The sequence below is a fragment of the Macrobrachium rosenbergii genome, chromosome 29, assembly GCF_040412425.1.
Source record: "Macrobrachium rosenbergii isolate ZJJX-2024 chromosome 29, ASM4041242v1, whole genome shotgun sequence".
In the NCBI taxonomy this organism is placed as follows: Eukaryota; Metazoa; Arthropoda; class Malacostraca; order Decapoda; family Palaemonidae; genus Macrobrachium; species Macrobrachium rosenbergii.
The window spans coordinates 5,642,084-5,668,583 of record NC_089769.1 but is presented as its reverse complement, the minus strand read 5'-3'; the positions used below and the strand labels follow the sequence as shown (position 1 = coordinate 5,668,583).

The 26,500-nt window shown below is 37.0% G+C and overlaps 1 protein-coding gene across 1 annotated transcript in view; it reads right to left on the bottom strand.

Moving 5' to 3' along the window:
- Positions 1–2,103: 2,103 nt before the first annotated feature.
- The window catches only part of LOC136854526 (uncharacterized), a 104,172-nt gene continuing 79,775 nt past the window's right edge, over positions 2,104–26,500 (bottom strand). Inside the window, exons 6-8 of the mRNA XM_067130864.1 lie at positions 6,518–6,657; positions 4,784–4,928; positions 2,104–4,010 (exon numbers count right to left, since the gene is read on the bottom strand). Coding sequence (XP_066986965.1) covers positions 3,811–4,010; positions 4,784–4,928; positions 6,518–6,657 — 485 coding nt within the window. The 3' untranslated portion in view covers positions 2,104–3,810. The remainder of the gene's footprint in view (positions 4,011–4,783; positions 4,929–6,517; positions 6,658–26,500) is intronic.

Below are 26,500 nucleotides of genomic sequence, written 5' to 3'. Positions count from 1 at the left end.
TTTTCATTATTTATTTAGTTATTTACTTCATTATTTTTTACCTCTATCTATCTATATGTCTGTCTATCTGTCTATCTCTCTTTAGTTCTTTATGTATTTATTCAGTTATATGTTTATCTATCTTTCCTTATTTCCCTGTTTATTTCTTTATTCATTTATTTTTCTATCTGTATCTATCTATCTCTGTCTGCCTGTGTATCCGTAATTTTTTCATTATTTATTCCTTCACGTATTTATTCATCCATTTATCCATATAGCTATCTATCTATCTTTCCTTATTTCCATATTTATTTATTCACATATCTATTTATCTATACATCTTTCTGTCTCTTTCGATATGTATATAAATCTATCTATCTATCTATCTATCTATCTGTCTCTCCTTATTTCCTTATTTATTTCTTCACGTATTTATTTATTTATTTATCCATATAGCTTTCTATCTATCTTTCCTTAGTTATTTATTCACATATCTATCTATCTTCTTGATTTATTTATTCACATATCTATTTATCTATCTGTCTTTCTATCTGTATATAAATCTATCTATCTATCTATCTATCTATCTATCTATACTCTGTAGGTACGTAAATTCTGTAAGAGAAGGCAATCTCCCTCACTTCATTCTCGTTCCCATTTTTCTTTTCTCTTTAAATTTCATCGAATTACTGTTTCATTTCTATTCGTTCAGCGATTATTGGTTTTCCGTTATGTTACGTATCCTTTCATAATGTCACCATATCCCTTTGGCTTTCGTGTTTGTAGTTTTCTGTAAAAGAAAACTATTGAGATGGCTATTTGTCCGTCCGTGGACGCCCTCAGATCTTAAAAACTACTGAGGCTAGAGGGCTGCAAATTGCTATGTTGATCATCCACCCTCCAGTCATCAAACATACCGAATTGCAGCCCTCTAGCCTCAGTAGTTTTTATTTCATTTAAGGTTAAGGTTAGCCATGGATCATGCGTCTGGAACCGCTAGTGGTGCCAGCCGCCGAAGCATCTTCACTTGACCGCATCTGGGCGCTGCCAGGTCGTAGCTGGGAGTTTTATACTGCAGCAGATAGAGAGTTTCGTACAGCATTATACGCTGTACAGAAAACTCGACTGTGCCGAAGAAACTTCGGCGCATTTTTTTTTTTTTTTTTTTTTTTTTTTTACTATAGTGACCATAGGTAAGGCTCGAGGTTGCTACTAAGATGCTGGGTAATTATAATAGGTAAATTTTATCGAGGTCAGAGGGTAAATATAAGTAAGACCAGTAAATATCTTTGGTTTATTTACTTACAAAAATTACAGGATACAGTGGCCATAAAATTAAATAAAGCTATTGAGTAAATGTTTATACACACGCGTGTATATATATATATATATATATATATATATATATATATATATATATATATATATATATATATATATATATATATATATATATATATAATATAATATATATATGTACCATATATATACTATATATATATGTATATATATACGTATATATGCATATATATATATCTCAAAACTTACATAGTAGCATCTTGAATGACTTACTCTATATTAATGGCTTTATAGCAAACATCAAGCATAATTAAAAAAACAATAACGACTTTTACCGGACTCTCTTCCTTCCATACATTACGAATACACATACATTTTCTAACGTCTTGTAAAGTAATACATTTGTCTGTTATTTTCTCTCTTTATTTCTTCAGTCATTCTCCGAGTAACAAAAAATACATGCGAAATATAACACTGTTCTAAACACATCACTGTTCTAAACCGGGGTTTTGCACATATTGGTAGAGCAGTGATCCTCAACCTATTTTTGGTCTTAAACCTACTTGGCTTAAGGCATGATTTGCTATGTCCACAAGTGAAGGCGTGTGGGTAATATTTTCAAACAGAAAACACCTCCTTAAGAATCATAACTATCTATTTCAATGAAAATATGATTAGATGTCTTGAAATTTCTTACGCAAATTGGACACTCCATTTTTTGTCATGTAGTTGAGCCAGTGTCAACGCTATAGAATTAAGAATTGACTTTGTATGTTATAAGTTGCTTGTCTTTTTATCTAGTTATTTATTATTTTGTAAATTTAATTTTTCTTTTCTAATGACTGCTCTCTTCTTTCTGTATATCCTAGCAGCGTACCCTCTCTCTCTCTTTCGAATGAGCACCGTATTCTTTGGAAGCTTGAATTTCAAGTCAGAGAGGCCCTTTGGGCTTGTTCCATACGAATAGGGTTCATCTTCTGAACCATAATAATAGTATTGGTGGTTTTTCATAATCTACATTTTCCGTTATATATAACTTTTAGCATGAATGATGGCATCTTTTAGCTCTGTTATTGGCAACAATCCTTTACCAGAATCAACATTTTGAGAACTATACAGTAATCAAAACAATGAACATCTCTTCTGACGAAGAAATGATTTCTGAATGCCTTATAACCCGGTGAAAAGGCCTGGATTACGAAGGCAATCTGGAAACAAGTCCATATGGTTCTTTTTATGAGTCATTTTTATCCATATATAAAATCAAAAGAGCAGAAAATGGAAGCTATATAGAAGCCGAGATAACTTCAGTTGAAAAATATAATAATGATGAACAGGTAATGCATAGGTAATGTTCTTCAGGCGTTTGGGATATTTATAAAAAAAAAAAAACATTAGCATTCAGATATTCCGAGTTATTCATTTTGTTGAATAATGTTTCACGAAGTCATTTTTACTCTGATGGTTACTCTTTGTATTTATTTGTACAGAAAGCTTGGGTAAGATAAATGATGCATTAGACGCTATTAAGTGGTTAAAGCAGTTTTATGCAAATTACTGAACCCATAGCGATCAAAAAAAAAGAGTTACACGATTGGTTTTTAAGATGCCCATTAGAGACTAAGGTTAACTGTAAGAATCAGCACTAGTGAATCCAGCTATAAATTCATCTTTTATATCTTAACAAAAAATATATATATAAGAGTCATCCAGCAACGAAATTACTAACGCCAGGTTAATAAGTTGCGGACAAGTCTGTCATATTCAGAGAAAACATACTCCCTATGTTTAAAACTTTTAATTTTTAAAAATTTTATTTGTTAAAATTTTGTTCTCGAAACTGTGGACATCGAAGCTTTATTTTCAGAACCTTTATAATCAGATTTTTTCAAGGGGTGGGGATGGGATCGTTGGGGGTGGGCGAATATGATGATTATGGAGGATGGGATGGTGGGGGAGATGAGATGGTTTGGGGAATGGGATGGGTGGGGAAAGGGATTGGTGGGGGAAGAATGGAATGGTGGGGGAATGGGTTGGTGGAGGGGAATGGTATGGTTGGGGAATGAGATGGTGGGGAGGATGGGATGATGGGGGTCATGGGATGGTGGAGGGGAATGGTATGGTTGAGAATAGGATGGGATGATGGTGGGGGGAATGGGATGAAGGGAATTGGTGGGGGAATGGGGTATTGGGGAAGATTGGGATGGTGAGAGAATGGGATGGTGGAGGGGAATAGGATGATGGGGAAGAAGGGATGGTGAAGGGGAATTGCATGGTGTGGATGGAGCGGTGTGATGGTGAATAATGGTATGGTGAGAAGGAATGGGATGTTGGGGAAGAATTGTATGGCTGGGAGGATAGGATGGTGGGGGACAATAGGATGGTGTGGGAAGGAAAGGATGGGCTTGGGGAGATAGATGTTTCTCTCTGAAATATTTGCATTCTCATCTTGAGGTTATTAGTATAGTAGGATGATGGTAGTCCGTCCCTCGCTTCCGGCGCTGATAGGATTCATCCTCCTCCTCAAATCCTTCAGAGGAACGTCCCCTCCTCGAACTGGTTCCTGACGTAGGAGAGGGGATGCGGCGCCGCCTTCTCCGGAGGCGTGGCTTCGAGTTGTTGCGTGTCCCTTGCCGAGAGCTCGAAGGGCGAGGGTAAGAAACAACACTTGGGCGAGCAGAACATCTTCCCGGCCGCGCAGCGACATTCCATGCACACGCCGGAGGCAACGCCTGGAAGATAAGTAGTCTTCTGTGAATCGGCTCCAGAATCAGAGAATCAGAGGATCGTCTTCGGAATCTCCTGTATTTTACTGAACTGTAATTCATATGATGATAAACTAAAATGAGGAAGTACTTCTGTAGCAGGCATTTCGTAGGGAATATGACCTAGCCAGACTTTGTCTAACCTAACCACAAACGCCGTGCCCTAATTCGGCCGGGTCTTCTTCCGGCTTCTTGAACCCCTCTCTCTCTCTCTCTCTCTCTCCCCTCTCTCTCTCTCTCTCTCTGCATCCCACTAAAAAATTACTTTTGAATGAGGATTAAAGAAGCTGATTTCGTCTTGTTGACAAGTCCTTTGGAAAATTTTATGTTTTCATGAAATTAATAATGTCTACAGTATACCACGTGAGGTGCACTGACGGCACTTCCCGTTACAGGCCCAACATGAAAGGCAGAGTAAATGTTATACGCTACAAAATTATGACCCATTCATAAACTGGGTGTTTAAATTACAACCCAAACTCTCGCTTACTACAGCTGCTTCTCAGAATTCATTGTGAACGCCATATTTTTTAGAAGTTTGAATTTCAAGTCAATGGCCCCTGTGGGTTTGTTCCGTACGAATATGGGTTTGTCTTGTGAATAATAATAATAATAATAATAATAATAATAATAATAATAATAATAATAATAATAATAATAATAACAGGATGAGCCAGTAGAGTAAGAAAGAGAATTATTGTGATTAAAAAAAACTGAATGAGTGAAGGGCCACCACTGACCTATGATTTCACCGAGGTTGTACTTGACGCCCAGAACCATGCAGGACTTGTCATGGGTATGGTGGTGGGCGTGGTGATGAGATCCGTTGATCGCCCTGGGCACGCGGACTGACCTCTCGACGCGGGCCACGAATTCGGCGTCGAACTGAAATAAAAAATGGTGTTTCAGGAGACTGGCAGAGGGAGAGTAAGTATTTGATCGCAGACTTGTAAATAAGGCCCCGTAGGGGGGTAGTAGTACCGTCAGCACGCGGTGCACTGTAAGCATTACTTAAGGTTCTTTGCAGCGTCCGTTCGGCCCCTGGCTGCAGCCCCTTTCATTCCCGTTACTGTACCTCCATTCATATTTTCTTTCTTCCATCTTGCTATCCACCCTCTCCTGACAATTGTTTCTTCTAATGGACACTATAGTCTTTTGAAGCTTGAATTTCAAGTCTGTGACTCTTGTGGGCTTGTTTCACATGAATAGGGTTCGTCTTCTGAATATAATAATAATAATAATAATAATAATAATAATAATAATAATAATAATAATAATAATAATAATAATAATAATAATAAAGATGCAGTTTATTTAGATATATTTATGCACTACTTTGTACATTTTGGGATTTGTTTGTGGGTAAGCAAGCAGCGCAGGAACAGGGAGCTAAGAACAGAAATATTATAAAAGTGAATTATGGGGAAAATCATGAAAATAAAATGATTGAAGAAAGAAGCTGACAATCCGCAGTGTGTATGTAATCAACAGGTATTTCGGTATTAGTTGTAAACAAGAAAAACTTGAGGCATGTGTTATGTCCTTCAGATATACAGGTTTAATTATGGATTCTTGTATAGGTTGTAATATAACAAACAAAGAGATGTGTAATTCTATCATTCAGTTGCTTGAGTTAAGATTTATGCCTGTTTGTTTATAGGCTCGTAAGTTTAATAAGTTTTTTTATATTTTACGTATGTAGGATAAATTAATAACTGCATTTATGTACTAGGTTTCAGGGAATTTAAATTAAGGATGCATTACATCTTTTAGTCATTCAGATTCAAGACATATCTGGGTCCTTAGAGCAAGGCTGATATTATTTACAGAACCTAAAAAATAAAGGGCTGTTGTAGTTTAAGATGATTCTTGTGTAGAATATAGAATGTGGGCCCAAGATATTTTTCCAAAACTCATAGAAATCATCAAAAAACTTCCTTTAAAAACAGTAACAAATTTTGAAAGGCATCTTAATTTTGCATTCTCAGTTTTTATATACATGTTTTTATATCTAGCTTGTAATGTTTCCTATTGGGATTTTAAGTATGTATTAAATTTATGTAGTAAATCTTCCTCCTTTATATTTTGATTGATTACTTAACTATAAAAGCTAAAAAACAAATTAAATTTGGTTTATATCTACATACGACTCAAGGTCAAAATGATGAATAAGAAATAATTCACTTCATGTGTCATAATCAGTTTTTCTCATGATTTTGAATCTAAGTTATATATTAATATGTTTGTAAGAACTGCCTGACGATTTAAAATGGAATTGTAACTGAAATTTAGTTGAATTAGTTGTAATAAAACATAACCTCCTGCTATGCTAATATTTCCTTCCGATTCAAACTTTGGATTCTGTTTAGTATTTCCAAGATTTCTATGTTGATTTAAAACCAATTTAAATTCTAATAACATTTCTGTAATTAATCTCAGACTTTATTCCTCTAAATTCACCAGCAGTCTCTAACCTTCACAGGGAACGGCTCGTCGATGGGAAGTCGAAGGGTGGACGTAGGCTGGGCCTCGCGAATCAGTCTGCGCCTGCGCAGGGAGTTGATGCGGTCTCCGAAGACCCTCTTCGGTTCAGCTTTGGCCTTCTCTGGGATCTCTGCGAATCGAGAGGTCAGAGGTGAGATTACACTTGTAAATATGGTAATTTAGTCATTACACTTTTAAATGCGTCTGAAACTCGTCCACGATGCTGAGAGGTCATCATACAGTCAAACGTGTCTTCACCTTTTGTTGCATGCATGTCACGAACAGGTTGATAATAAATCAATGACACATCTCATACAGATCACAGACTGGTTGAAAACAAGTCAACGACACTCATTGCATACATAATACCAGCAGGTTGACAAGAAATCGACGACACTAATCGCATATACATATATATCACAAACAGGTTGAAAACAGGCCAACGACACTCTTTGGATACATATCACCAACAAGTTGACAAGAAGTCGATGACACATCGCATATATATATATATATATATATATATATATATATATATATATATATATACAGTATATCACACAGGTTGAAAACAAGTCGACGACACTCATTGCCTACATAACACCAACAGGTTGACAACAAGTCAAAGACACTTATCGCATACATATCACTAACAGGTTGACAACAAGTCAGCGACCGGAAGTAGAGGTAAAACCTTTGGCAAACGCTGGATAATCGTATGAAGCAGTGGTTAGGAATACCAATAAGTTTCTGACTTTGTTTGTGATGTGTATGCGATAAGTTGTCAATGTTGGTTTATGTGACATGTTGTATTTACACACTTTTATCTAACACTGTCCAGATTCACACACAGAAGCATACATTTAAACACATTCTTTCTGTTGTCCGATTGAGGAAATCACTCTCTTGTTCTGTTTATCTTAATTTCTGTCACTTTTTCTCTTGTATCTAGCAGAATTTCCCCTTTTCCTATCATTATATAGCAATTCTGTCAATTTTCGTAATTTTTTTTGAAAGAAGATCTGTTACTTTCTGTGTTTTTTCTAGCAGATGTGTCGCTTTATAGATATTTTTATAGGAGATCTGTCCTTTCTATATGTTTTAATAGGAGATCTGTCACTTTTCCTATTTTTTTTTTTCCAGCAGATACGTCAACTTTCCTATTTTTTTTTTTCCAGCAGATACGTCAACTTTCCTATTTTTTTTTCCAGCAGATACGTCAACTTTCCTATTTTTTTCCAGCAGATACGTCAACTTTCCTATTTTTTTTCCAGCAGATACGTCAACTATTTTTTTCCTATTTTTTTCCAGCAGATACGTCAACTTTCCTATTTTTTCCAGCAGATACGTCAACTTTCCTATTTTTTTCCAGCAGATACGTCAACTTTCCTATTTTTTTTCCAGCAGATACGTCAACTTTCCTATTTTTTTCCAGCAGATACGTCAACTTTCCTATTTTTTTTCCAGCAGATACGTCAACTTTCCTATTTTTTTTCCAGCAGATACGTCAACTTTCCTTTTTTTCCAGCAGATACGTCAACTTTCCTATTTTTCCAGCAGATACGTCAACTTTCCTATTTTTTTCCAGCAGATTTTTCCTATTTTTTTCCAGCAGATCAACTTTCCTATTTTTTCCAGCAACGTCAACTTTCCTATTTTTTTTCCAGCAGATACGTCAACTTTCCTATTTTTTTTTTCCAGCAGATACGTCAACTTTCCTATTTTTTTTCAACTTTCCTTTTTTTCCAGCAGATACGTCAACTTCCTATTTTTTTTCCTTTCCTATTTTTTTTCCAGCAGATACGTCAACTTTCCTATTTTTTTTCCAGCAGACTTTCCTATTTTTTCCAGCAGATACGTCAACTTTCCTATTTTTTTCCAGCCTACTTTCCTTTTTTTTCCAGCAGATACGTCAACTTTCCTATTTTTTCCAGCAGTCAACTTTCCTATACGTCAACTTTCCTATTTTTTTTCCAGCAGATACGTCAACTTTCCTATTTTTTTTCCAGCAGATACGTCAACTCATCCGTTTTTATAACAAACCAAATGTAGATTGTTTTTAAACAAAACCCACACTAAAGTACTTGTTTTTGTAGGACCATTTTGACGTGTCCCATACGACCGAAAAGAGGCCAAGACAGACAGTCGACAGCCAGATAATTAATAGACAGACGAGTTGCTGACGGACAGACAAACAGACAGACTTACTGAAATCAGCGACGCAGAGAAAAGACACCATTTCGGAAATGAATTATTCACATTATTGTGGAAGTATCGCGAAAGAGCATTATTGATAAGAGGGGAATACTGAAGTGTGTGTGTGTGTGTGTGTGTGTATGTGTGTGTGGCCATTATATAATGTTGGTAAGTAAGATATTTCTTTATGTAACTATATATAATATTGTTAAGTAAGATATTTTTTTATGTAACTTCCTTTGCAACGTTCTTTGAAGTAAACCAGATGTTTTTATTTTTTGTTGAAGGTTATGACAAATCTTCTTCTTCTTCTTCTTTTAACGTTATAACTAAGAAATACTTCACAAGACTTAGTAATAATTTCACGTATTCTTGTGTGTTTTGTGAAAGGCAGTGAGAATTATAAATAAAGAATACGTCACAAGAATTTGTGATAACCAATGATTCCACCTTGGCCGGAATCCTGTTCGTTCCAAAAGCCAAATGGGAATTGGTAATGAGAATTATAATAAGGAATGTTTCACAAGGATCAGTAATTATTCGTAATTCCACTTCTACATGGCTGCTGCTCATTCCAAAAGCCACACGGGAATTGAAAAGGGAATATGACAACATTCCAGATTCCCATCGCATCTCGGTGGAGGGCCACTAAAGAAGAGTGGTTAGTCTTTTGAGGGGAGGGTGGAATCTAGTTTATACCGGATCGCCGCACTCAGCTACCCCTCCCTCCCAACGACCACTCCAAACCTCCCCATCCCCCCGCCTTCCTTTACTTCCATTTTCTAAAGCGCAGGATCCTTACTTGGACGTATCCTACCGACTGGGTGAATCCTTTCGGAATCCTTTTGGGAATGTATCGTCGCTATTGCTCACACGTCACTTAAGGTGCCGGAGGAAGAAGCCGATGACTGGTGAAATTTTTACGTTCATAATAATAATAATAATAATAATAATAATAATACTAATAATTATAATTCTCAGTTTTTCTTAGCACAAAGGAAGACGATGAATTTTTTTTTTATTCGTAAAACTTCGAAAAGTATAATTTCATATTCTGATGTTGTTCTCTCTCTCTCTCTCTCTCTCTCTCTCTCTCTCTCTCTCTCTCTCTCTCTCTCTGTGGTTAAAGATGAAGGCCCCATTAACCGTATTTTAGTCAAAGTTCGACTCTGCTTAAGACGAAAGGGGGCGGGGGGGTGGTGGATTCTCTATTGTCATCCCTGAAAGAATACTGTAAGATAAACAAATCGCAGTTACTGAAGATTTGAATAGATTCTGACCTTATATATATTTATCAAGCTGATAATCAGTAAGAGAAACAGCAAATGCCTTTAAGTGAAAATCTTATTAGGTTTCAACCAACATGTGTTCTAATGTCAAGTCGTCATTTTACTTAATTGAGACTGGGAATTTCAGGCAGCGTGTCCTTTTTCAACAGTTCCTTTTAAAGACTCCCAGACAGACGGATCAATAAATAGATAGATAGATAGATAGATAGATAGATAGATAGATAGATAGAGATAATTTTGTATTATGTTGATCTGGAGAAGCGTGTCCTTTTCCAACAGGCAGACGGATCAATAAATAGATAGATAGATACTGTAGATAGATAGATAGATAGAGATAATTCTGTATGATGATCTGGAGATGATGAGCTTTACCCCTCCGAGCTTATTCTCGCTATACCTAAGCTTACTTCATCTTTAAGAAAGCTTGCAATGTGAACTCTTTTTACAATATAAAAGGTATTTAAAATGCTGAGTATATATATGTTTTTTATATTATATATATATATATGTGTGTGTGTATGTGTATATATATATATGTATATATATATATTTTCTGTATAATATATTTACACACACACACACACACACAAGTCCAAGGCAATTCAGGGAAACTTTGCACGTCTCGGTTGCCCAGCCTGAAGGGAACCTTAAATGGAGACGCAAGATATTTAGCTTAAAATTATTTCTCCAGAGTAACAGTAGAATTAGGAGCCTCGCTTTATATTCCACAGAAAATGATACTGTCAATTCTCTCTCTCATTATCTCTTTATTATTATTATTACAGCTGGAAAAAAGCAGGCAAGAGAGAACAAAAGAGGGCTCTCTCTCTCTCTCTCTCTCTCTCTCTCTCTCTCTCTCTCTCTCTCTCTCTCTCTCTCTCTCTCTCCCTAAGTGGTCATAGTGAGTCATGTCTACCACATCTTACAAGGCTACTTCTGTCTTCTCCAAGATAGTTATTAATCTCTCTCTCTCTCTCTCTCTCTCTCTCTCTCTCTCTCTCTCTCTCTCTCTCTCTCTCTCTCTCTGACAGAAAATGAAGATTCGTTCCACCGAAATTATAGTAATAGTAGCTGCGAATCCTATATTACAAGTTTATTCTTCTCATGTGGCTAATGCTGGATCTTATCTTCCTAAGTGGCTAGTTCTAGGTCTTATCTTTCTAAGTGGCTAGTGCTAGATCTTATCATTCTAAGTGATTAGCGCTAATTCTTATCTTTTCAAGTGTCTAGTCCTAGATATTATGCTAAGTGACTGATTGCTAAATCTTAATTTTTTAAAGTGACTAGTGCTAAATCTTGTCCTTTTAAGTGACTAGTGCTAAATCTTATCCTTGTAAGTGACTAGTGCTAGGTCTTATCTTTCTAAATGACTAGTGCTAAATCTTGTCTTCTTAAGTGACTAGTGCTAAATCTTATCTTTCCAAGTGCCTAGTGCTAAATATCTTTCACAAGCAAATGTACGATGATATCAATTTATTTGAACCATACTTAGTTTAATATAAGACAGCAGTAGATGACCTTGATAAAGAGACCAATTTATTTGTTGCGAGTCGGTACAGTTGGTGCCATTCTTGGCTGTGATTTCGAACACACACACACACACACACACACACACACACACACATGCAGCTTGATAAACAAGGGAGATAGCAAACAAGGAACGCTGAAGATGAAAGCCAGAACAAATGGTAAACAATAATAAGTACAAAATGCGCCGAAGTTTCTTCGGCGCAGTCGAGTTTTCTGTACAACGTGTAATGCTGTTTGAGCCGCTGCCTATGAAACTTTCAGCCATGACCCGGTGGTGGCCTGTCCTATAACGTTGCCAGACGCACGATCATGGCTAACTTTAACCGTAAATAAAATAAAAACTACCGAGGCTAGAGGGCTGCAATTTGGTATGTTTGATGAGTGGAGGGTGGATGATCAACATACCAATTTGCAGCCCTCTAGCCTCAGCAGTTTTTAAGATCTGAGGGCGGGACGGACAAACCCATCTCAGTAGTTTTCTTTTACAGAAAACTAAAATGAAAGGGTTATAAAAAAGTTAAAAATGACAAATAATTACGAGTGAATGAATTGGAAAAATAACTGAAATAGATAGAGAAGAAAGTGGACAAAAACAGAGATGACGAACAAGGACATTCCAAGAAGTGGAATAACGGGAAAAATAATAATTAAGGAGAGGCAAGCAAAGCAAGGACAGAAGAACTGGTGGGATAAGCTCAAACAACAGAGAGGGCGAACAAGGTTTAACAAACAACGACTAAAACAGGAGATACGAAACAAAAGAATAAACAAGAAAATGGACGACGAAGTAAGAAAGTAAACGAACACAATAAAACAACTGAGAAAGAAGCAAGATAATAAATAAATAAGTAACTGGAGGTACAGGAGAAAAGGTCGATATAAGAAGAACTTTCATTTTTTTTCGAAAGGACTAACGACTTTCGGTGCGTGGTGATGAGACCCCGTTTAGTTTTTCATCACTCGGCTGCAAAGTTTATTGACGCTACTCAGAGAGAGAGAGAGAGAGAGAGAGAGAGAGAGAGAGAGAGAGAGAGAGAGAGAGAGAGAATTACTACAAAGGCGTGCAGAATAGGGTAGCTGTTTAATGCTATTCTAAGGGAAAAGGCGAAGTATTTTATGTTTTTATGAGAGAGAGAGAGAGAGAGAGAGAGAGAGAGAGAGAGAGAGAGAGAGAGAGAGAGAGAGAGAGAAGGCCGCTTATATTTCAAAAGCGTACAAAGTAGGATAACTATTTAATGTTACACTTAGCGAGAAAGCGAGTTATTTTTATGTTACAGAGAGAGAGAGAGAGAGAGAGAGAGAGAGAGAGAGAGAGAGAGAGAGAGAGAGAGAGAGAGAGAAGCACTGAGCTGAGTAACAGATGACAGATGTTGTATGCAATTTGTGTCTGATCTCGGAGGAGTGAATAGTGAATGGGAACGAAAATACGAGGAAATAAAAGACGTGTTTGTGAGTGAAGGAAATTGGGGAACATGCCAAGGGCACTAAGGATTCATGGAGGATCTCAGTTCGGAGTCCTTGGGAGGGGTATGTAGGATACGAGGAGCTAAAAAAAAAAAAAAAGTAAAGAAGAAAAGTTAAGTGTCACTATTTAACTATTTAAGCGGTTCTTTGTTATGTCTACTTTACTTGAGTGGGTTCCGTGGATGTATTTGAAATAGATAGATAGATAGATAGATAGATAGATAGATAAATAAATAAATATATAAACGGATAGATTTCTAATGTAATCTGTCATTGACCATTATTGCAGTGACGCCAATTTATTTTTATATAAATAAACACAAAATAATATTATTTCTTTACCAAGTGAATAACCAGTAACGCTAATCGAATCCTGATTTGTAATGAATAATTAGAATATAATTATTAATTTTTTGAATTATTAAATAATTTTTTCTTAAAACTTATACAGAAAAATAAAACAGCCTCAACAGTAACTGCCAAAGCTTCCTTAAAGACTTCCATAATAGCATTACCATCATTTAAGGTTAGTGTTCCCTGGTGCCACTAAAGCGGCCTCACCCCTCCCCCCCCCACAGCGCGGACGTCCACGGCTAGCTATACATCTAGCTGGCACAGTGCCATCCACCTACCGAGGCTCTGAGGGCGAATCGGAGGGAGCCCTTCGTCGTTTCTCTTCGTTTGATTCGGATGTAAATATTTTTATTGACATTTTGGGATGACGAGGGGAAAAAAAAAAAAAATGGCGTACTCCTCCGAAATGCGAGAAAGGGTGGGGTGTGAGATGGAAGCGTCAGGCAGTTTTCGTTTTATTGAAATAGATGTTGATGTTGCGTGCGTGTTTGGAAGAGAGACAGAGAGAGAGAGAGAGAGAGAGAGAGAGAGAGAGAGAGAGAGAGAGAGAGAGAGAGAGAGAGCTATCTGTGGTAAGGCTTGGTGATATTCACCCATGCTTAGATAAGCCATGAATTCGTTCATCAAGATTTATGAAATGAGAGAGAGTGTTAGCTGTGGTGAGACTTGGTGATACCCACGTTTAGATAAGCAACAGACTTATTCATCAAGTGTCATGAAATGAGAGAGAGAGAGAGAGAGAGAGAGAGTTTCGTGACGTTCATTATCTGCCTGGAAACTGATCATTTTTGCAGTAATGAATAATGGTGTCGCCCCGTACAGGATCTATTCGTTTCCCTTTGATAAATATCGAATAAATACATAGTTAAATATAAGGGTCATGGCAAACAGCCATTATAATAACTATTGCGTGAGTTACATCGACAAAAACAACCCAGCATTTAATGAGCCGAGCTCAGAAGAGTACAAAGTACGTAGCCCCTTGACGAAAGCTTTTTTCTCTCACGAGACACAACAAAGATATTCTTTGTGGCGTCGGCCTCTCTCTCTTTACTGAGCGTGCTTTAATCTTATCATGCAATCCCTCATCATATAAAAAATATGATTTATGAGTGCCTGTCTTCCATGGGGTAAACAAGTGTTGGTGCTTGCTCAGAACAACGTACCACTGAAGAGGAAAGAATAAATGAGGTCGTTATGGAGCACCAGGCTGAGTTTTATCAGTAACTCTTGGTGGAATTTTGTGATAAATTTTTATTTTGGTGAGATTTAAGAAATTCTAGGTTTATATATGTTATTCCGCGCCCATCGTATGGTATTTGGAAATCAGCCTAAATGTCGACATTTTTTTCCTGCATCCTACGTAGGCCTAATTTGGACTAAACGTACCTAATCATTGCTTATTTAAAATTGTCATTTCATAAAGTTTTATCAAGAGCGTTTCACGGTTTTTATGATAAATGTTTATTTTGTTGTGATTTAAGGAATCCTGAGCATTTTCGTTATTCCACGCCCATCATATGGTGTTTGGAAATCAGCCTAAATGTCTTAATTTTTTCATACCTCCTACGTAGGCCTAACTTGGACTAATACGTATTTTGATGAGATTTAAGGAATCCAATGCACATTTGTTATTCTACGCCCATTTCAGGGTATTTGGAAATCAGCCTAAACGTAATTTTTTTCCTTAGGCCTAGTTTGGACTAAATGTGCCTTAGCATTTCTTATGTAAAGTGGTTGTTTCACATAGTTTCATCAATAAATTTTGGTCTTTTTATGATAATTGTTTATTTTGGTGAGGTTTAAGGAATTCAGGGCTTATTTGTTATTCCATGCCCATCATATGATGTTTGAAAATCAGCCTAGATGCCATTTTTTCCCTTGCAGCCTACGTAGGCCTAACTTGGACTAATATGTATTTTGATGATATTTAAGGAATCCAATGCATATTTGTTATTCTACACCCATTTCAGGGTATTTGGAAATCAGCTTAAACGTAATTTTTTTCCTGCATCCTACGTAGGCCTAATTTGGACTCAACTTGCCTAATCATTGCATATTTAAAATTATCGTTTCACGCGACATATCAACAGAATTTCTGGCAATTGGAACTTCAAAAGCTCAAGCGAAGATGCAAGGCATTACAACCCTGATACAATTCTCCTTGTATCTTAATAATTTACTTACATTTTTTTATCTGTTTATTTATTAATTTGTTTATTTTGTAATTTCTAATAAGTGATTTCTTCTTTCTGAATTTCCCATTACCTTCTGTAACTTCTTTCTAATGAACACCATATTCTTTGGCTTGTCCCATATCAATAGGGTTTATCTTCTAAATAATAATAATAATAATAATAATAATAATAATAATAATAATAATAATAATAATAATTGTATTGCTGCGCGAAATTTTTCCACAACTGATCGTAATATTAATAATAATAATAATAATAATAATAATAATAATAATAATGATAATAATAATAATAATAATCATAGAATAATTTCATTATTCTATGAAATGCTTTCAAGAATGATCGTAACCTTATAACCAATACCATTCGCCTTGTCTTAACAATTGTCAGGGTTGTTACAATTGTATAAAAAAAGTGCAAGATCGTAATTTTCAGTTACCCAACGACAATCCCGACAAATTAATCGCAAACCTTTTTATTTTTTCAACTTTTTTTTTTACGTTCTGTGGAAGGAGACCGTTATCTCCGTCTATTTATCTGTCTGTGTAACAAGAGGAGAGCCGTTCGCGAGAAAGGATCTGCTTCGTAATGTTTGTCCTACGTCTGACAATTAGTTGAGTCTCTCTCTCTCTCTCTCTCTCTCTCTCTCTCTCTCTCTCTCTCTCTCTCTCTCTCTCTCTCTCTCTGTCTGTCCTAAAATGACAAGTTTATACAAGAAGAAGTAGAGAGTTCTATTTATCGGTCTATCCTAACCTACTGAAGTGAGGTTGTGCAGGGAGAACGAATTCTCTCTCTCTCTCTCTCTCTCTCTCTCTCTCTCTCTCTCTCTCTCTCTCTCTCTCTCTCTCTCTAAAATGACAAGTTTAACAAGAAGAAGTAGAGAGTTTATCAGGTCTATCTAACTAACCTACTGCAGTGAGGAATGAGGAGAGTTCTATCTCTTATGTTTATCTCTCTCTCTTCTGAGAAAAAGAAAAATCTTTATTTTTTTTTTTCTCTCTCTCTCTCTCTCTCTCTCTCTCTCTCTCTCTCTCTCTCTCTCTCTCTCTCTCTTCAAAAATGCAAGGAGGTTATACTAGAGAATAAGGGAGTTCTATCTTTATGTTTATCTCATCTTTCTGAGAAGAAGGAAATTTCTCTCTCTCTCTCTCTCTCTCTCTCTCTCTCTCTCTCTCTCTCTCTCTCTCTCAGCTCTAGGAAGGGAGGGAATTGTACAAGGAGAAAAGGAACCTTTATCTATCTCAGGCCACGGAGTTTGTGTAAGGATGGAAGGAATCTCTCTCTCTCTCTCTCTCTCTCTCTCTCTCTCTCTCAAAATAATTCTATATTAGTGGCAGCTGTATAAATCTCTTTCGCAGTCTCACGCTGCTCCTCACTATACTAGCTTTTCAGAAGATGAGGAAAAAAAAAAATCAGGCTGAAATCTCTCTTCAGACTAGTCTGAGATCATCACCAAATGTTGCCTCTGTTGAGGTTATGTTTTATTGTAATGTTTTTTATTATACAAATATATGTGTGTATGTATGTATGTATGTATGTATACATATATACATATATATATATATATATATATATATATATATATATATATATATATATATATATATATATATATATATATATATATATATATATATATATATATATATATAAAATTTATATTGTTAAAACAGTTTTGAATGGAAGATCACGTATTTGTAGTAAACTGTAAACTGTGACTAAGTGTGGCCAGACGGATAGACCAAATGAGGGGTCGATTAGGAGGACCCCCGAAAATAAACTCCGGAATTTGGTTTAGCTTCTGTTTTCCCCAGTTCTTGCAATATTCCTGAGGAGGAGTCAGGATTTACCGGTTTTTAGTTTTCATTTTTTAGCATTTTCTCACGTTAAAAAAATAAAATAATATTAAAAATAAATAAAAACAATGCGAAGAACGATTTCTTTTGATATTTTGTAAGTGTTTAATTGCGTTGTTCTGAAATATGCAGCATCATTTTATTTATTTTTTTATAGTTTTCTGTAAAAGAAAACTATTGTGCAGGGTTTGTCCGTCCGTCCGCACTTTTTTCTGTCCGCACTTTTTCTGTCCGCCCTCAGATCTTATAAATTACCGAGGCTAGAGGGCTGCAAATTGGTATGTAGATCATCCACCCTCCAATCATCAAACATACCAAATTGCAACCATCTAGCCTCATAAGTTTATATTTTATTCAAGGTTAAATTTAGCCATAATAATGCTTCTGGCAACGATATAGGATAGGTCACCACCGGCCCGTGGTTAAAGTTTCACGAACCGAGGCTCATACAGCATTCTACCGAGACCACCGAAAGATAGATCTATTTTCGGTGGCCTTGATTATACGCTGTAGCGGCTGTACAGAAAACTCGATTGCGCTGAAGAAATTTCGGCGCAATTTTTACTTGTTTTTAATTGTTTACAATATAGTGCAGATTTTTGTCGATGTTATTTGCTAAGGAGAAAGACCACTTAATGATTTTAGGAACGTGGGGTAATTTCAAGAAATGAATGTTAATGAAATCAAACTTAAATTTTCAAAAGTAGTTTTCAAGAAATGAATATTGATAAAATCAAACTTAATTTTACAAAAGCAATTTTCAGTAAACTTAGAGCATGCACGTCATAACATGATAGCTTCGTAACTAGCTATAAAGTGGGTTTTGAATTTTAGTAATTAAATAGGCTGAAAATATATAGATTTAAAAATGGTAATTTTCTAATATATTGATCAGGAAACTGTTAACAGTTGTCATTTCCATCGACATTGGGTGTTACACAACTTTTGTTGTATTGGTTGCAAGTGAACTGTAACCCCGTAGGGAGGAGGTTCCGTCAGTGCACCTCGTGCGGTGCACTGTAGGCATTACTTAAGGTTCTTTGCAACGTCCCTTCGGCCCCTAGCTGCAACCCTTTTCGTTCCTTTTACTGCACCACCTTTCATATTGTCTTTCTTCCATCTTACTTTCCACCCTTCAAACCTTTTACTGTCAGTTTCCGTTTCAGCGCTGAATGACCTCATAGGTCCCAGTTCTTGGCCTGTGGCCTAAATTTCTATATTTAATTCAATTTAACGTAAACTGTAACGCGAATTTTATTCACAGTCTTATGACGTATTCTGTTGACCAAATTTGAAGATTTGAAGGTTCAGTTAATTAGAGTCGTTATTTTTTTTTTTATAATGCTTGCTGTTCACCCTTCCTTTTTAGAAGCTGTGCCTGAATTCCGGAACTACCTATGGTCTATAGTTGGATATAATAATAATAATAATAATAATCTTCTTCTTCTTCTTCTTCTTCTTCTTCTTCTTTATTCTTATTATTACCTGTAGATATTGATGTCATTGTTGTGCAGGTATGTTCCCTGACTGTTAGTTTTGGAACCCGTTATGCCCTAGTGAATACGCCCCAGTAAAAACTTCTACGCCCACTGCCCAGTTCAGAAGGTAATAGCAGGGCGCAGCAAGGTCTTCGGGCACTGATAGTGTGGGCGGCTATCGTGGGTGGAGATAACCGTTCGTTCGTTGAGAGAGAGAGAGAGAGAGAGAGAGAGAGAGAGAGAGAGAGAGAGAGAGAGAGAGAGAGAGAAGAAACTAGATATTTACAATGACGAAAACATCCAAAGGAAGGCTTAATTGCTGCGTTAGAGAGAGAGAGAGAGAGAGAGAGAGAGAGAGAGAGAGAGAGAGAGAGAGAGAGAGAGGTTCAAGCACGTGACTCGAAAATATTTTCAATAAAGCGTACAGTCGCTCTTTAAAACTATTACCCTGGAAAAAATGTAGTTTCGAGCAAGAGCCCGTGCTGGCACAATGTCATCTTGATTTAACGTCAAAAGGTGGAAGCAGCTTCTCTTTAAAAAATGATGGCTTTCGGGATAGATACGACGAACGTCACTACCGCATTTATTATATAACTGCTGAGAATTAAATCTTGATAATCATGAATTGCCGACAACTGTCAAACTCAAAAGCAGGGATCAAATAAGATCTTCCCAAAATTAATTTGAAGGTCAGGCACTCAGACAGCAGAAGGGCAAAGTCGACACAAAGCCCAGCACTATTCAGGGCCTTGGAGTATCACACAAAGAAAAAGAAGAAGAAGAAGAAGAAGGAAAGAATTAGAACGAAACCGGGAATGCGCGCGCACAGAGCTTCTTTTGTTGCGCGTGAGTGTTTTGACGTTAAACAGATATGACGCTCAGTTGTGCTTTTTTGTTATCAAGTCCCATCCGGGCGCAGACAGCGGTGTTGATGGTGAATGGAATACAATGGATCTCTGTTTTAGATCACAATAAGAGATTTCTTGATTAAAATGTTACTGTATGGGAGAATGCAGGATACCAGTTAAAGATCTTGACAAGATTTAGTTACGTATAACTCAGTATCTAAGATAAGACTCATTTCGACTCCGTCTTGCAAGGTAGAAATTCTGTGAAGTTTTATCTACTTATGCTCTTCAGATTTCTTCATTCCCCACGAAGAAAAAACAATTGCAATTTTTTAAAATTTAGGTCTACTGCCTTTTTTTTTCAGTTTCTTGAAGTCATTTATCATTTGCATTTCAAAGAGAGGATTCGGGTTTCTCGTGAAAAGGAAGTTACAGAAGTGGTCTCAACAGACGAGAGTTTAACCTTGCAAATTTACTGGTCCAATTTATCTTCCTTGACGCCAAACACTGTTCAAATAATCATTGTTCTCCCAAGAGTACTCGATCCGCTGAGACGTTTACGAATGGTAAAGAAAATGAAAAGATAATGTTTATACAGAATCGCAGCTAACATACGAAAGAAACGATGGAGTTTTCCTCACGTGTTTGATGAGCGAATTTGTCGCGCTTACTCTGACAAAAGAATGACAGAAGCGCAATGGTGTAACAATTCTGCATGGAGAAGAGGGATGGCTAGCCATATATATATATATATATATATATATATATATATATATATATATATATATATATATATATATATATATATATATATATATATATAGAGAGAGAGAGAGAGAGAGAGAGAGAGAGAGAGAGAGAGAGAGAGAGAGAGAGAGAGAGAATATGTCCAACCCTAAATTCATTCCTCAATCTTTCTAGAATGACCCACTGTCCAGAGTAGGTAGAACAGTTAATTCAATTGCAAATAAAACCTACAACCACCATTTTCTTTCTTACGCCTGACCCGTAAACACAAGGCACAGATCAGGAGAAAATTGCAAGAAGACCTAAATTAGGCTTCGTAAAAAAAGAGAAAATGAGGAAATCAAAAAGCTTTCGCAGGAATCTTCCCGTTACCGAACTGAGGTCAGGGCGATGTACTTGAACAGTCCAAAGGCGGAGATGCCGTTTCGGGCGGAGTTATTTTTTGGGATGATTGAGAGGACCTGCTAACTTGTTCTACATCCTACTATGGGTGGAGAGAGAGAGAGAGAGAGAGAGAGAGAGCGACTCTGTGTAGAGAGAGAGAGAGAGAGAGAGAGAGAGAGAGAGAGAGAGAGAGATCTATTCTGGGTAGAGAGAGGGAGAAAGAGAGACCTATTCTGGGTAGAGAGAGAGAGAGAGAGACAGGCAGACAGACAGACAGACAGACAGACCAGTTCTAGGGAGAGAGAGAGAGAGAGAGAGAGAGAGAGAGAGAGAGAGAGAGAGACCAGTTCTAGGTAGAGAGAGAGAGAGAGAGAGAGAGAGAGAAAGAGATCTATTCTGGGTAGAGAGAGGGAGAAAGAGAGAGAGACCTATTCTGGGTAGAGAGAGAGAGAGAGAGACCTATACTGGGAAGAGAGAGAGAGAGAGAGAGAGAGAGAGAGAGAGAGAGAGAGAGAGAGAGAGAGAGGGGCTGGACAGCTGGCAATGAACTCGCAACAAATTCTTTTTGAACTTGTAATGGTTTCTCTGGGTCATCATTAGCATGCAGTCTGTTTATTGAGGAGTCATACTCTTCTTGGGTCTTATTTTTCTTGCAGGTTCTTACAACTAATGCTTGTATATTTATTTTGCGCGTTTAAACTTCGCACGTGTGTTCCTTTCTCATCGTCACTTCTAGCTTTCATTATCACCATGCTCATACTACATCATACCACACTTGTCATCATCGTCACCATCACTACAGTTCTTCCAAGTCATTATCATTCCTACGGTCGTTTATGTTCTAAAATTGCAATCGGGTAGACAAGTCTGCCTGCATTTTATTACGTCATGGTTGTATTCTATTACACCGTGGTTGCATTCTGTTACTCCATGGCTGCATTCTATTATGCCATGGTTGCATTTTATTAAGTCATTGTTTCAATCTATTATGCCATGGTTGCATTCTGTTATGCCACGGTTGCATTCTATTATGCCATGGTTGCATTTTATTAAGTCATTGTTTCAGTCTATTGTGCCATGGTTGCATTCTATTATGCCACAGTTGCATTCTGTTACTCCATGGTTGCATTTCATTAAGTCAAGGTTTCAATCTATTACTCCATGGTTGCCTTCTCTTATGCCATGGTTGCATTCTATTACGCCATGGTTGCATTCTGTTACGCCATGGTTGCATTCTCTTAAGCCATGGTTGCATTCTATTATGCCATGGTTGCATTCTCATACACCATGGTTGCATTCCATTACGCCATGGTTGCATTCTCATACACCATGGTTGCATTCCATTATGCCATGGTTGCATTCTCATACACCATGGTTGCATTCCATTATGCCATGGTTGCATTCTCATACACCATGGTTGCCTTCTGTTATGCCATGGTTGCATTCTGTTACGCCATGGTTGCATTCTTATACACCGTGGTTGCCTTTTATGCCATGGTTGCGTTCTATTACGCCACGGTTGCATTCTCGTACGCCAAGGTTGCATTCTCATATGCCATGGTTGCATTCTATTATGCCATGGTTGCATTCTCGTACGCCACGGTTGCATTCTCATATGCCATGGTTGCATTCTATTATGCTATGGTTGCATTCTCATACGCCATGGTTGGAATCTCGTAAGCCATGGTTGCATTCTATTATGCCATGGTTGCCTCCTCTTTTGCCATGGTTGCATTCTATCACGCCATCCGGCGTCTTAGCAAATTGGAAAGCAGACATCGTCGCGTTCTGTTGGGGCGACAGACATTCACCAAACGCCCTATTAGGGAGTCCCCAAGGGTAAAAAGGATGTTGGAGAATCCAGTAGAAGGCGCCTGACAGACATGCCAATGAGCTACGTCAGTTTAAGTGCCATAGCTTGGCTGTTTATCTCAGGCTTTCTAGGGGTAAAAAATTAATTAAGTTTTCGTGTTTCTTTGTCGCGTCGTTTTGCAGTTTCTCTCGACGGTGAAATTGACCGCAATGAGTTTGCTCATGTATGTAGACGTTTGCAGTTAGTAAATGTGGCGATTTGCAGAAACTTATTGGTTTAATAATAATAGTGATTAATTCTTGATATAAGTAAATGGTATTAGTATATAATTCTTGATATAAGTAAATAATATTAGTAAATTATACTTGATTTGTATTTCTCCCCAACAGTGCTGATAATGATAATTATAGATCACGTTTGGCAAGGAAGTCCCACTCAGTTTTTAGAAGTTTGTTCAATTAAAAAATATGAAAATATTTAGAAAATTACTTTTATTTTCTCTTATAATAATGACGATAATACGATGCAGTTATTTGTTCATTCCTCCGCTAATGAGTGTTCTCTGTTCTTGTTTTCGTTACGTGTTCAGTGGTTTCAGAATCGCATAACTTGTTCAACTTTTTATTGTATACACTTTTGTACATAAAGCTGATATTTACTCAACGATATTATTGTGTCAGTGCAATTTTAAATCATCTTAATGATATTTTTTGGTCGCATCATTATTGTCATTATTTCGGTGCAATTTTAAATCATCTTAATGATATTTTTTGGTAGCATCATTATTGTCATCATCATCATCATCATCATTTTTATTGTATTCGAGAAAAAATGTCCAGAGAATGTCAAGACAGAGACCTACTGTACAGCGCCCATAGACTGGTCGAGAGAGAGAGAGAGAGAGAGAGAGAGAGAGAGAGAGAGAGAGAGAGAGAGAGAGAGAGAGAGAGAGAGAGGGAGGGCCATTTTACGATCGCTGAAAACAAATGTTTATGAAGGTCTTACGAGACTGACCTTGGAAAATGCTATGTTACTGGCATTCCTCGATGAGAGAGAGAGAGAGAGAGAGAGAGAGAGAGAGAGAGAGAGAGAGAGAGAGAGAGAGAAGGCCTGTTTGTGTCTCCGAATTCTCATCGTTTGAGGGGTAGAGCAGTTGATGTACATGGTCTCTCTCTCTCTCTCTCTCTCTCTCTCTCTCTCTCTCTCTCTCACTTATAACCTATAACCTCGATGTACATTTTTGTTGTTGCATAAACATTAAAAGCTAGTTTAACAATAGTTTAAGCCATTTAGCTTTTAGTCTAGAGTAAACATAAGGTATGTATGTATGTATGTATATATGTATATTATTTATTTATTTATTTATTGCAGAGATGACCAGATAAATATTCTTATACGGAATGGTTCCCTGAGTCACAAAGTAATCAAAATTGATAGTAAAATGTCACAGTTGCCAGTTGTGCAATTTTTTACCGTCGTCAAGAAATAGTAAGTTGCCAAAAACCATTATCCTTTGAATATCGTCCCGTGAATGTTTATACGAGAGACCGCCTCAAGGATTTCTTCGTACGTGTCCAGTATGAAAATGTGTTTATAATCTGTGTATAATCCTCCATGCACGTCAGTGGCTGCCTATAATGGCTTTGCATTACTGCGTATTAATTCGTAACTGACACGCACTAAGAATGATATGGTAAAGTCTTAAAGAAAATTATGAAATGTCCATTCTTCAGAATATATTGTTTTAAGGGACTGTTGCCAAGGGTGATTATCGTACACTAAGAGATGTCTAGTGTATCAAATGCGAGGCGATAATCGTACAAAAATGATAAGTTATGGTTTTCATTCTTTTAATCTTGGTAATCTGTAGATCGATTTTAAATACTTGAACTTATGAGTCATATGCTAAATACGATTTTCATAAACTTTAGAATTCAGTTCCAGCCTCTTTGTTTCCTGGTGGTTGTTTCCCATCTCCATTTGAATGGCTAGGTCTCCTCCACTGCTTAAGAACATGATTAAGATCGTACATATACACATATACTTATATGAACAATATATATATGCATACATGCATACATACATACATACATACATGTGTGTCTATATACATACATACAAGGTCATAGGTACATACATCACACACACAGAGAGAGTGAGAGAGAGAAAGAGAGAGAGAGAGAGAGAGACACACACAGAGAGAGAGAGAGAGAGAGAGAGAGAGGTGAAAGCACACACATGCTGTTACAATACAAGACTTGAATCATTAACCAACGGAATCACAAATTACCTTTGCCGTGTTTCCTGGAAATTATCAATTGTGATATTTCTACGTTCCGGTGACTTTCTCAACCCCTTCCCCTCTCTCCTCTCTCTCTCTCTCTCTCTCTCTCTCTCTCTCTCTCTCTCTCTCTCCTTCCATTAAGTTTTACCTAATTTTTTCGATCAGACTTTTTTTGAATTACAGTCATCGGCACCCTCCCCCTTAAGATCTGAGCCAGTAGAGACGAGTTGCCCGTTCCGTCGGCCTGTTCATAAAAGAAGAAAGGGGTCTTTGCTCTTATGAAGGTCCGATAATGATTTTCCCTCTTTTGTTTGTTTGTTTGTTTGTTTGTGAACGTGGATGATACGTCGCCATGGAGATCAGCTTGCCCATTATTATTTCAACTGTTGTAACCACACCATGCGAAGTGACGGTAATATAAGAGAGAGTCGAATTGGCGAATCCCGTCCGCAGTGACGTTACGCATCGGCTTGCGTGACACTGACCGAGCTGTCGTCACTTGTGGATGGGTCTCTCTGCATTGTCGTTACATTTTCATTCAGATTTGTTTCAGTGATGTAATTTTTATTTATTTATTTTCCTCAGTATCGCAATTTGATTAACTTTCCTTCAGCAGCGCAAAATGTTATTCACTTTTATTCATCACGATGTTATTAATTATTCTTCGTTTCTGCAATGTTTCTTTAATTTTCCGTCGTTAAAAGAATATTTTTTATTTTTACTTAATTTTTTAAATGTTATTCGTTTTCCTTAATAAACCCCAGTGTTGCTCATTTTCCCCTGTATGTTAAACCAACAGTGTTCAATAATTACTAATTTGTAATAATTTCAATAAACACATTATTTGCGGTGTTGTTCGACGTCGATGACTGCTTAACAAAAAGTTGCAAAAGCCATTGATATTCCCAGTTTTAATTGCCAGCAACTTTGCAGCAGCAACCATGCGGCAACATTAGATATAATTACAGAATTCCTGTTTCTGTAGCCACTAGCGGATCCAGAAAAATTTCTGGGGGGACACCAATTTCTCATTATACATACATACATACATACATACATACACACACACACACACACACACACACACACACACACACACACACACATATATATATATATATATATATTTCTATAAATTTTTTTTATCTTTTTCCCATTTTTATATTTCTCATTTATGTTATTAATACCTAAATCTTCAATATTATTATTTTGTCATTATTTTTAATGGGGGGGACCACATGCCCAGGTGTCCCCCCCACCCCTGGATCCACTAGTGGCTGTAGCAATCGTATAATAATAATAATGACGAAAGTAGAAAAATGATACACAGGTGGGCCTTGAAGGTTATACGAGGTGTATATTTGTCTGGGGCTAAAATTTGTGCGTAGGAGTTATAGATGGGTTCTCGCCTCATAAGGGGTTGTAACCCCATTTGGGTTGTAAATTGGGGTCTGTTACTATGCAGGTTTACGAAGCTTAGAGGGGACTCCAGGCAAGGTATCCGTTGGATTATGACGTTAAATCATTATTCT